This window comes from Vigna angularis, chromosome 10 (assembly GCF_016808095.1).
Source record: "Vigna angularis cultivar LongXiaoDou No.4 chromosome 10, ASM1680809v1, whole genome shotgun sequence".
Classification (NCBI taxonomy): domain Eukaryota; kingdom Viridiplantae; phylum Streptophyta; class Magnoliopsida; order Fabales; family Fabaceae; genus Vigna; species Vigna angularis.
This window is the reverse complement of record NC_068979.1, coordinates 2674729-2686758: the sequence shown is the minus strand read 5'-3', so window position 1 is coordinate 2686758 and position 12030 is coordinate 2674729. Positions and strand designations below refer to the sequence as shown.

Sequence of the window (12030 nt, the reverse complement as noted above, 5' to 3'; positions counted from 1 at the left end):
TGACTTTATTTAATTAATTAAACTATATTATTTTAAAGTGTAATGTAACCGGTTTTCTATTCAAACTTTTATCATCCAAATAAAAGTACATTTAATTTTTTAATTTTAAAATTATACTAAGCTAAAATATTAATTTTTTAATCTTAAAATTATACTAAACTAAAATATTAATTTTTTAATCTTAAAATTATACTAAGCTAAAATATGATATTGTTTAAATAATTATTAATTAAAAATGTTTCGCGATCAAAATTAGCAACGAACAGGTCTTATATTTATTGTAAACATTATATGTATTTCGAAAGATACTCTTTTTAGTTAGAGTGTACTTGGACAAAATTTTAGATAACATAAAATATTTTATAATAGAAATAAGTTATTTAGATAAGAAATTTTACAACAATTAAAAATTTATGAAAATTATTTTTGATAATATAATAAATATATTTAAACGGTCAGAATTCCATATTTAAAAAATATATATATTAAGTGAAATTACGATTTTTTTTAAATCTTTTTTTATAAATTATGATTCTTCCCTCCTACTTGATCTCAATCCAATATATCATTAGACTAACTATATATGGACATTATTATTTTCAAAAGATATTAATAAAAGTTTTTAATTTAAAGTCGATATTCAATATTATAATATTAGTATTATGTGTCATCAATATAACTACTATTTCTTAGTCATTTTAGGAAGGATAATGACATTTTCACAACATTTTAATATTTACGTGTCATTTTATGATTAGTGCATGTTAGTGTTTATGATTATTATTATTGATCGTGGAGTAATTTTGGATCAACCACAAAATGACACGTAATGATGTTAAAATGTTGTCAAAATATCATTATCTTTTTAGAAAACAATTTGGTGCGAACTATCGTGTTGAGATTATTTTTCAACCAATACGATATATATATATATTGAAAATAAATTTTCTTTAAAATATACTTCAAAATTACTTTTCAATAATAAAAATGTATGTCAATTTTCTTTTCTCAAGAAACCAATAGTAAAACTATTTTTTTTAATCAATGTTAATTAAGATTTTTTATTATCATTATGAAATTAGTTTCCGATGCAAGTTGTTGAGGTTTTTAGTATATACATTTTATTTGGATTATATAATTAAAGAGAATAACTTTTTTATTTATTTAAGAAATTTAAAATTGTTTGAAGTAAAAGGACTAATTTAGACGAGAGAATTAAAAAAATGAAATTAATTTTTTTAAAAAAACTGTTTCAAATAATTAAAATAATTAATTTGAAATTTATTCAAAAAATAAAAAATTAAAATTTCACAGATATTCATAGATTTAAAAAGTTTATTCATATAGACTTTCAGATGACACTAAAACATCTCAATATCTAATCTAAGCTGACTATAAATTTAGCCTGACTTATTTGAACTGACTCAAATTAAAAGTTGACTCGTCCACTGGACTGAAAGTTAAGTCATGTTAATCCGTGCTGATTTGGCATAAAATAACGGTGGTGATTTGAAAATCCATTTCGAAATGAAGTTGGAATATTTTAGAACTTTTTAATATCCTCAAGAGATTGAGAGAAAAAGTATCTGGGGGTGCTAATAGAAGTTTCCGGGAACCAAGCTATTGTGCAAGAAATACATTAGGGCCCAATTATCATGTCAAGCTTTTGGATTGAAGACGTGATATAATCCAGAACACCACAAACAAAAGAGGTAATGTGCACAACATCCGTCAATGTTTCATGGTAGAAGTTTGTACAGATTGTTTCAATTACAGAGTGATCAAGAGTTTCTAAACATTTCAAACAGCAAAAATATTTTTTTTCCTATAAAAAGTGTTAGTTTCATTATTCACTAAACTTTTAAATACTATTTTTCTAATCAATTATTAAATCGCGTACTTGCATTTTTTAACTGACAATTCAATTTTAAAATATTATAAATTAATGTAGTAATTTTCTCACAACTTCTCACTTCACAAAAATGTGTGGAAAATTCTTGTAAATAAATTTTGCAATCACATTACAACGAACAAATCTTTAACGTATAAATAAAATATTGTATTCCATTTTTATAAAGTCTTTATAAGTCTTAAGTGAGTCAGGTTACCACGAACAAATCTTTTAAATCAGAAAGTTAAAATAACCATTAATGGAGGAAAGGAAATATAGATATGATAAAGTGTATTTATGTTTGGTATTCTTCTTAAGACTCATCAATTAATGATATATTGTAATTGAATCTTATTCCCAATTGTCAAATCCAACAATAATACATAAATATTTCAACAAACTTTAACTAAAAGTGTGATATTTAATTAACATACAATATAATTGGACTTATGAGAGGCAACAACACTCCTCCGCTAAAAAGCAATTTGAAAGACTACCTAACATTCCATAATTACAAAGTTTACAATCCAGTCCTAATGATAGAACATCACAATACACAATACATGAATAAATTCGAATTTTTTTATATTATATGTATATACATATGGTGCTCTATCGCATAAAATTTTCTTAAAAAAGAAAAAAGGAGACGTGAATGCTTAGGGGACTGCCATTAGGTTTTACAAATGTTCATTAAAGATTTACAACAATGGCTCAAAGAACATTTATTTCTCAAGATAAAGAAGTTTGGTGCTCAAGGAAGTTGACTTTGAAACTATTGACTCCATGTGGAGCAGCTTCCACAACAAACAAGGTCAAATCACGTGCCGGCCCAATGGTAGCGCTACCTTAATGTATGTCTCTAATGTGAACAATGTGGCCACCCAAGTCACGTGCCTCATGTCATTTTACCAAAATAGCAGAGCTTAAGAAGGAAAGGGCATTATTTCCCAAGCTCCAGCCACCGAGGATCCTGATCATCCGACTCATCCCCATCAAGCGGTTCAGATTTCACATCTGGCCCGCCATCTGGTTCTTGAGAGGACTGTGTCTGTGTTTGTGCCTGAGCTCGCGTTTGCATTTGATTCTGTTCTTCTACCTCCGGTTCGGCCTCGCACTCTGTCCTACACCGTTTTAACCCAATAGAAACCCCAAACAGCTTGGGAACCTCTGCCTCCGCTGCATTCGCATTCGTACACGGCCCTAAGCCGGCAGCGCCACCATGCATGGCGTCATCAGCTGACGAAACATGCTTCGCAGGCAAAAGCTCCAGAGCCTTCCCTTCCGGCACCGGCACGGTCCTCACAGCACTAGTGGACGATTCTAACTGCTGACGGCTAAAACCAGAAGCGTAATTGGTCATCAAAGCGAGTATGTTATTACACAAACTCTTCAATTGACTCAACTCGTGATTCAGTTGCATGTTCTCTTTTCTAAGCCTTTCATTTTCTTCTAACAGCTCGGGCGTAGTGGTGCAACTCGTGGTGCGGTGCACTGTATTATTATTATTTCCAGCAATCGGAGATGAGTTCGAGGATAGTACCTGTTCGTCGCCGGAAGTCGTCGGAGACACCGTTCTGATCGCCGGTGCCGCCACAGCAACCGTCACAGTATTGGCTGTGGCCACTGCAGGTTGCGCAGTTGGTGGCACCGGTAATATTTTCCGGCGTTGTATGTCCCGGAGCAGAGTTCTCTCACCTCGCCGGAAACAGTCGTTAGCGAATTCCCAACGGTCAGGGACAACCTTCCGAAATCCCTGCACATAACAACACACAAACACCGGTAATTTATCTTTAAAATATTCGATAATAGAGAATAATAAAACGAGCTCGCGCGGAGTGGTTACATAGGTGTTTAGCTGACGGACAAAACTGGAAAAGTTGTTGTGTTTGAAGTACTTCGGAAGCAAATCACGTGCGAATTCCGCAGGCCGCCAAACGATGAAACTCGTGCCATCTTCGTTCCAGGAAATTAGGTCATCCGCGGAGGGATCATCCACGAGCTGGTACGTCTTCGTCAGAAACGGCGTCGGAATAGATCTCTGTGACTCCGCCGGCGCTGATTCACCGGTTTGCTCCACCGGTAATGGCGTCATCATCCGCTCCGCTACCAGATCTGGAACTGAAACCTGGCTAAGCTCCCTAATCACTTCTCTGCTAAGCTCATAACCGGCTTCTAAAATAAACTAGTTGTTCTAAATGCATCAATTTACTACTTACCAACTACACAGTTATCTGGACAAGGTAAACTACATACATCTACGAGAAAGTCTAGAACTGGAACCTATCTAACCTTATCCAAACCCGATTCCTCTTGATATTATCCAGGTGAAAGAAAATAATATTAATGAAGGAATAATTATTATCGAGATATTATTTGGTTACCTTGATTTGATCTGTGTAATATTGAAAACAATATTCAGCGGCCAACAGAGTAGGAGAAAGACCGCCGGAAGCGGAAAAATTCACGGTTGAGAGAGAAAGCGAGAGAGATGGTAGGTTCTTGTTGTTTCTAGAAGTTTCGGATGGGAGTAAATTGATGGGGAGGAAGAAAGAAAAAAGGGGGCGTTCGTGGGTTCGAGAATGAAAGGGAAATAATTGGAAAAGGAAAAAAATAAAAAAAATAGGTGGGGCCCACGAGAAATAGGAGTGAGAAAAGAAGACGCTAGAAGAGGATGGCCATGGTTTACTTGGTTGGAGCTGTAATCAGCCGCTGATTCATCCGAACATGGCTTTCAACCGTTGCTTTGTCCACTTTCCAGAACCTTCCTTGTCCTTCATTCCTTTCTCGTTTTATTTCTTTTTATTTTTCTACTGTTTATTACTTTTGTCCAACGTTATCGTGCCTTATCTGTTTAACACGTGTTCCAATGTTTATAATAACGACATGGCCCACATCACTCTCATCCCCAGCTGCTTTGTGTTTTTTTTTTTCTTTCGATTCAAATCGCCGTCCAAGGATTTTCTTTTCAGTGTGCATTGTAACAGTTCTCAATCAAAATAAAATAGTTTAGAGAATACTGTATCAACTATTGGATTCTCAATTATTAAAGATACTTGTGGTTCACAGGATGTTTTGACCAAATATTACATTATCTTATCTCTAAAAACATTATTAAACTGAAATCATTAAAAGTGAGAGAAAATGTATTAAATAAAAATATATCTGTCTATCAAGAGATGACTATTTCTATACTGATTCTATTTTATTTTTTTGATAATATTAATTGCTCAATCTTATCTTTTATCGTTAACGATCTAATGTACTAATTTGGATTTTTTAATATGTGAAAAAAGTGGTCATCTGAATCAATTTTTCCAATAAGATAAAATCAATTTACCTACCTTATTTTTTAAAATGTCTTGTTTACATTTTAAAGGTTTGAGGTATTTATATTGATTTTAAATCATAAAAAAATTATAATGTACTGTAGGTGTTTAAGAAAATTGAGGGTGTAGAAAGATGAAACAAAAAGATTTGTAAGTTTGGGCCTCATTCTCACACATTCGCCCATAATATTTACGCTTCTTTCTTTTTCTTCTCACTGCTGTACTTTCAAGTATGAAAATGCAAGGTGGATGCAAATATGACAACAGAGAAAAAACAATTTTTTATTTTAAAGTAATGGAGTTTTTATTTATTTATTTATTATACAGAAGGGAAAATAGTTTTAGTAGAAAAAAAAACAAAAAAAACGGTATGAAGATGAAATAGGTAGTGACATAAGATGGGCCTAGATCGCTTCCGCTACATACGGCCCATATTTCTTATTATGTGGCTGCAATCGGTAAACCCAAGACTCTCGGGCCTGCTTTTAGTGTACTGGAGGCCATGGTTTGTCGTAGAAAAATAAGAATATTGGAATTTTCAAATCTCTCATCTACACGCAAGTAAATAAGCGAAGAAATTTCAAGATTTACCAACTCTAGAAGATCAAGATGAAAGAAATGTTGAGTATTTAAGAAAAGATTTTCAAAACTTTCGCTCATTTTTTAATTGACTTTCTTATTTTATTCGTACCTGTATTAATTTTTTTTTTCAACCTTCAGCTCTAAAAAATATAAAATGGAACGTGACTTTTGACTTCGAGAATTTTTAACCCCGTCCATTTGGATTATTTTTTAAGAAGGAAAATGATGTTGTAATATCATATCTACAAGGAGCAACATGTCGTAGATGAATCGATGGCTCGATTTGAAAATTAAACTCTTTGGTGTAAATGACTTTTGTAGCTTTTATCTATTATTATTTTTGCAGACTCTTCTTATGTCGTAAGAACATAAGTTACTTCTTTCGTGTTGAAATTAGTTTGGCACGATTTCATATTTGCGTATTTCCATTTTCAACATTCATTGTGACGGTGAACCAAAAATCATAAACCTTTATCTTTTTCGATTCTTCGTGTAATGCAAATTTGTTTTTCCATTTCCTTTTCGTAATCATATCTTAGATTAATCAACACCATTCCAGACACTTTCATATGAAAAGACAACCAGAAAATCAAGTATATTAATGTTTTACTATGTATTATGAAAAGGAACCGTTAAACTTGCAATTTATTCAAAGATTCAAATTACATGGCTTTCCACAATCACGGCTCAAATTTAAAACACGCTTCAATTTGTTAACGTGACTTAATTTGGTAAGTACCAACAATTTTCTTCATGTTCAGTTATTTTTTGATTTCAAAATGTTCAACTAGTCTTCAATGTCCACAATTTTAATCTTCTACATACATGACATCACCACATGAATTTTTCAAAAATCCTGTTGCTTTCCTGAAATCAACCTTACTATAAAAATGATGGACACAATCACAAAACCTCTTACCCATTTTAACAAACATCAATAACAACAATGGCAGTCACCAAAAGCCTCTCGTTGTTTCTCTTCGTCGCCATAAGCTGCACCGTCGCAGCCCAGGCAGCGACCTTCAACGTCACAAATAATTGCAACTTTACGGTATGGGCCGCCGCCGTGCCCGGTGGCGGCGTACGGCTGAACCCTAACGAGTCATGGAGCATCGACGTGGCGAACGGCACCACGGGAGGACGCATTTGGGGGCGAACAAACTGCACCTTCGACAACGCGGGACGCGGTAGTTGCTTAACCGGCGACTGCGACGGTCTTCTCGTGTGCAACAACACTTACGGTACACCCCCAAACACGCTGGTGGAATTCGCGCTGAACCAGTACAACAACCTCGACTTCTACGACATCTCCCTGGTAGATGGTTTCAACCTTCCGGTTCAGTTGAACCCGACATATAACTGCAGCAGCGTAAAATGCGCCGCCGACGTCATCGGAGATTGCCCCACTCAGCTGCAGGCTCCTGGCGGTTGTAACAACCCATGCACGGTTTTCAATACGACGGAGTACTGTTGTACCTCCGGTTCTTCGGGGTGCGGTCCCACCGATTATTCGAAGTATTTCAAGGAGAAGTGCCCAGATGCATACAGTTACCCTATGGATGATGCCACCAGCACATTCACTTGCAGGGGAGGATCCGATTATAGGGTTGTCTTTTGCCCTTAATCCATCATCTCTTCACTGCTTTATTATATATTTTTTTGTGTAACTTTTTTTTTCAATGATTCGTATTGTGTTATTGTATACTTTGATAGATGTATTATGACAACAAATAAAATGTTATCGGGGCGCGGATCTCTGTCTCATGGGATGTGGTGCTCTTTGTTTGTCCCATAATACTTTACATAATAACTCTCATGACAGTAAACAAGCTTCCAGTTATTGTTATGATGGCAAGATGGTATTTCGAAACAAAAATCAAATCAATGTTGTTTTTTTCTTTTATATATCCAGTTTTAGTTGAATAAGTTCATTATTAATAAAACTCATATTTTAATACGAATTTATTAAAATTAAAAAACTAGTAATTGTAATATATCTAATTTAAAAGATTGTATTTATAATATATAAACATTTTTTTTTATTGATAAATGAAAATCATCATGAACATTTTGTGATGGGATGCACTGATCCACCTCTGGGTATGAAAACATGGGAATTATATCATCGACGACGACTTGTGAGTTTCATTAATATAAACCAAATAGTTTTCCGCTGTCGTCCATTGTTTATGTTGAAAATATTTTCCCAATATTTGACAAAAGTAATTAAAAAGCTAAGATTGAACAGCGACGTCGAAATGAAATTGAGGTTTCTGTACAAAGTTTCTTTCCTGGTAAAAAAGTTGTTAAAATCAGTTAAAATTACCGGTTTAAGTGATTAATAAATGTAAAATGATGAAACGAACATATTTATATACAATTGAGTAAATTGTAATTTCCTCTACTTTAAACTTATTTAAATGACATAAATCATTATTATTTAAATAATAGACTTAATTATGTATTGATAAGATGTATGTTGGTTAGCTTTTATTATAAGTTTCTCTTACAAGTTTTATCAATTGTGACCTTTTGTAGTTAATAAATGTAATTTAAAAATAATATTCTTGAATATCTAATATTTCCAAATTAAATGCTATTATAATCCTATCTAGTATCCGCACATCCATAGCCACTCAAATACCTGAAAAAAAAATGTGTTAATTACTCATTATTTAAGAGACTTTGATTATATATAAGGAAAAACGTTTAACAATAAAAACTAGTTTCTAAATGCAATGTCTATTGCCCAATTTTAAAGCGTAGGCCTTAATTGGACTTTTTAAAGGGCACTTGATTTTACTAATTTATTTTCACAAAGTTTTTTAGTGATTAAAACATCTTAAAATTAGCTGGCACACGTAGCCATCACTATTTTATCGAAATATTTGATTGAATTCGGATGTAAGTGTTCTGTTTGACCCAAATACACAGAATAGATATATATGAAGAGCAAAAAGAAATAAAGTTTGACAGAGATAAGGAAGAAGAAGAAAGAAAAAGGTGAAGGCTCATCAAAACTTGAGTAAGATGGATAGCCGCCCCAAAGCTTTGTCACTAATTTTCCACAAACACTATTCATTTAAAAGCGATATTTTCCCTCTTAATTCATTTGCGTTCACTCTACACAAAACCGTAACTCTATATAAACCTCAAACACCATTTCTCGAATCCACACTCAACACATAAACATGCCTCACTCACACTCACTTTGCTCCCTTTTCATCCTTGCCTCATTATCTCTCGCCACCGCTGCAAACTTCGAGATCGTCAACAACTGCCCATACACGGTGTGGGCAGCAGCCAGCCCCGGCGGCGGGCGGCGCCTGGATCGCGGGCAGACGTGGAACCTGTGGGTGAACCCGGGCACTGCCATGGCCCGCATATGGGGCCGCACCGGGTGCAACTTCGACGGCAGTGGGCGCGGGCGGTGCCAGACCGGTGACTGCACCGGCGGCCTGAACTGCCAGGGCTGGGGCGTCCCTCCGAACACCCTGGCGGAGTTCGCCCTGAACCAATTCAACAATATGGACTTCTACGACATCTCCCTGGTGGATGGTTTCAACATCCCGATGGACTTCTACCCCGTGAACGGTGGGTGTCATAGAATCAGTTGCACTGCAGACATTAATGGGCAGTGCCCTGGCCCATTAAGGGCCCAAGGTGGATGCAACAACCCATGCACTGTGTTTAAGACGAACGAGTATTGCTGCACGAATGGGCAAGGAAGCTGTGGGCCGACAAGCTACTCTAAGTTCTTCAAGGAGAGGTGCCGTGATGCTTACAGTTACCCTCAGGATGACCCTACAAGCACATTTACTTGCCCTGCTGGCTCTAATTACAGGGTTCTCTTCTGTCCTCTCGGGGAACCTCTTCTTCCTCTTCACATGCTTCCTGATAATACCACTAATCAATACTGAAATAACCGTACCAACTCTCTGTAGATCCTTCGATGGGTCTACCCACATGGAAATGGAGTTTCCTTTAAAACTTCATTTTTATCATCAATAAACTTTGTACTGTCATCAAATTCACAAATGAAATCTCTGTAACTCAATTTTCTAACTTGCCCAACTTTCTATTCTGCCTTTCTGCATGTTCCTTTAGATTCACTGCCTCAAAATTAATATTTTAAAATTCATATATTTACCATTTAATTTATATAATTTATAATTAATCGGATTCACATTATTCAGATTGTGAAATGATAGGATTTTTCAGATTTTGAATTTATACTAAGCCTTATTTTTTAATTAAATAAAAACATTATTTTATTTTAAATAAATTATATGTATTGGAGGTAGCATCAATAACTTCAAACACTTTCACAATTTTCTTTTCAAATCCGTTTGGGTAAATGTATTTTTGTTTGTCAACAGTATTCCTATGCTTAAGTCCGTAAATAATCCGTACGAAATCAAAGCAATAATTTTAAATATACAGTAAATATGATCACCTATCTTTTATCTTTATTTACAATTTTTAAAGTGAGCCTAAGATTAGTCAAGTCTTTAATTACAATCCAACCTCGGCTCACTAGACTAATTAATATTTACATGTAAACCTATTTCTTACATTTCTTAATGTCTTTTTAATGAAAATGTTTTTGTATAGACCTTTCAATCGCTCTTCATAGACAAGTCAGACGGGTATTTAAGCTTGTTTTGGTTTTGTCATGAAAATCTATTAGATTGGATCATCCGTTTTTCCTTTGATATATAGTGACGTCCGGTCATACAGTATATTATATAAATATAGTGAATATTTAAATCAAAATAATTGTAATTTTGATTTTATATCATTTATCATTAAATTTTAATAAATTAATATTATATTAAAAGTAAATTTAAATTATATTCATAAATTGATAAATATAAAATATAAATTTGAATTAATTCGAGTGTATAAAATTCTAACTTGTTATCCTCAGTGCAATTTGTTCATGTATTTAAATTTGTTTTGGATTTATTCGGTTTGATATGATTTTTTTTTCTCGTTTTTATTACCTTCTTTCACATTATGCTTTTCTTGTTCATGAAAAATGGACGGCTATTTCTGATAATCATTGATGGCTATAATATTAACACTAATTAGTACATAAAAATTAGTTAATGCAGTGTCTCTCAGTTTAATGATGTAGATATGGCTCCCTTTTTTACTTATTTTCTCGTAATTATAACAAAGTAATGATATTCCTTTTCTTTTAATGATGACATTTATATGATTAACATTGGATTTGAATGTGGTATGTGCTAGAATAACTGGGAGCCAATCCTTTAGCTGCAGTCAGTGCATGAGGTCATGTTGATTTATTTTAATATATCTTATAAATATAATACGTTTTATCATCAAGTGAGGTTTAAAAAATTACACACTTGCATAAAGAAGCAGCCGGATCATGAGAATTAATTAATTAAAGGTATTTTATGCCAATCCGATGTTTTTTAAAAATTTATCCGATGTTTTAACGTAGGATAAAGAAATATGCATATGTTGACGTGATACGATGAAGATTTTAAATATAATATTTCAATATTGTAAATTATGTAATTAAATTAAAATTTGAAGTTATAAAAGAAAGAAGTTGGGTGGGATGAAATGTATGTAGACAATAGTAGGTGTGGTAACTTTAATAGTTAAGTAAAGTAGGTCAAGTCAACGAGGGTGTTGTTTTGTTGTGTTGTGATTGGGTAGCTCATTTTCGGATTAACTTTTTTTTTTAAAAGAAAAAGAAAAATTATAGGCGTCAATAATAATGATGGGGTACAGTTATTATCCGAAGACTTTCAATTCAATGAATGAGAACGATAATACTTTTGTGGCGTGGAAGAATACTATTATATATATCACAACAGTTTGCACTTAATTTATTAGCATAAGCACACAGTAATGATAAATAAGACTTTGTCAGGTATATATAGATTTCGTGTTAGGAACAATCTTTCACTATTATTTTCTAAATGGAAATTTCATTTTTTTCAACATATACTTTCTCTTTTGTTTCTTTCATACGTTTTAAAAGGTATTATGGTTTTAAAAGGTACAACTATGAGTTTGATTAGTAGAATCAAAATATCTCTTGCTACCAAAATTTATAATAAATTCTTTGACCGTTACCACAAATAACTTGTTGAAAATTAAATATGAGTCTAAGTTTTTTATTATATAAAAATGAAGTATACAGTTTTACAAGAGAAAACAAACATTTAAATATTTTTATTTTTTACT

At 33.3% G+C, this 12030-nt stretch overlaps 3 protein-coding genes across 6 annotated transcripts; 2 read left to right on the top strand and 1 right to left on the bottom strand.

Moving 5' to 3' along the window:
* Positions 1-2455: 2455 nt before the first annotated feature.
* On the bottom strand, positions 2456-4473 carry LOC108334639 (heat stress transcription factor B-2b). Of its 4 annotated transcripts, none has more exons than XM_017570535.2 (3): positions 4276-4473; positions 3738-4023; positions 2456-3647 (listed from the first exon to the last, which is right to left on the bottom strand). In XM_017570535.2, exons 2-3 carry the CDS (start codon positions 3987-3989, stop codon positions 2835-2837), a joined length of 1065 nt encoding a protein of 354 aa, XP_017426024.2. In that variant the 5' UTR covers positions 3990-4023; positions 4276-4473; the 3' UTR covers positions 2456-2834. The 4 variants fall into 4 exon arrangements, with proteins under 4 accessions (XP_017426024.2, XP_017426025.2, XP_017426020.2 ...); XM_017570536.2 differs by having other exon boundaries at positions 3738-4006; XM_017570531.2 differs by having other exon boundaries at positions 3738-4019; positions 4276-4472.
* A 2233-nt stretch (positions 4474-6706) lies between these two features.
* LOC108335492 (protein P21) lies at positions 6707-7654 on the top strand. The gene has a single exon (XM_017571515.2). The coding sequence runs from the start codon at positions 6749-6751 to the stop codon at positions 7424-7426; it is 678 nt and encodes a 225-aa protein (XP_017427004.1). The 5' UTR covers positions 6707-6748; the 3' UTR covers positions 7427-7654.
* A 1305-nt stretch (positions 7655-8959) lies between these two features.
* LOC108335438 (thaumatin-like protein 1) lies at positions 8960-9867 on the top strand. The gene has a single exon (XM_017571458.2). The coding sequence runs from the start codon at positions 8994-8996 to the stop codon at positions 9720-9722; it is 729 nt and encodes a 242-aa protein (XP_017426947.1). The 5' UTR covers positions 8960-8993; the 3' UTR covers positions 9723-9867.
* Positions 9868-12030: the final 2163 nt, after the last annotated feature.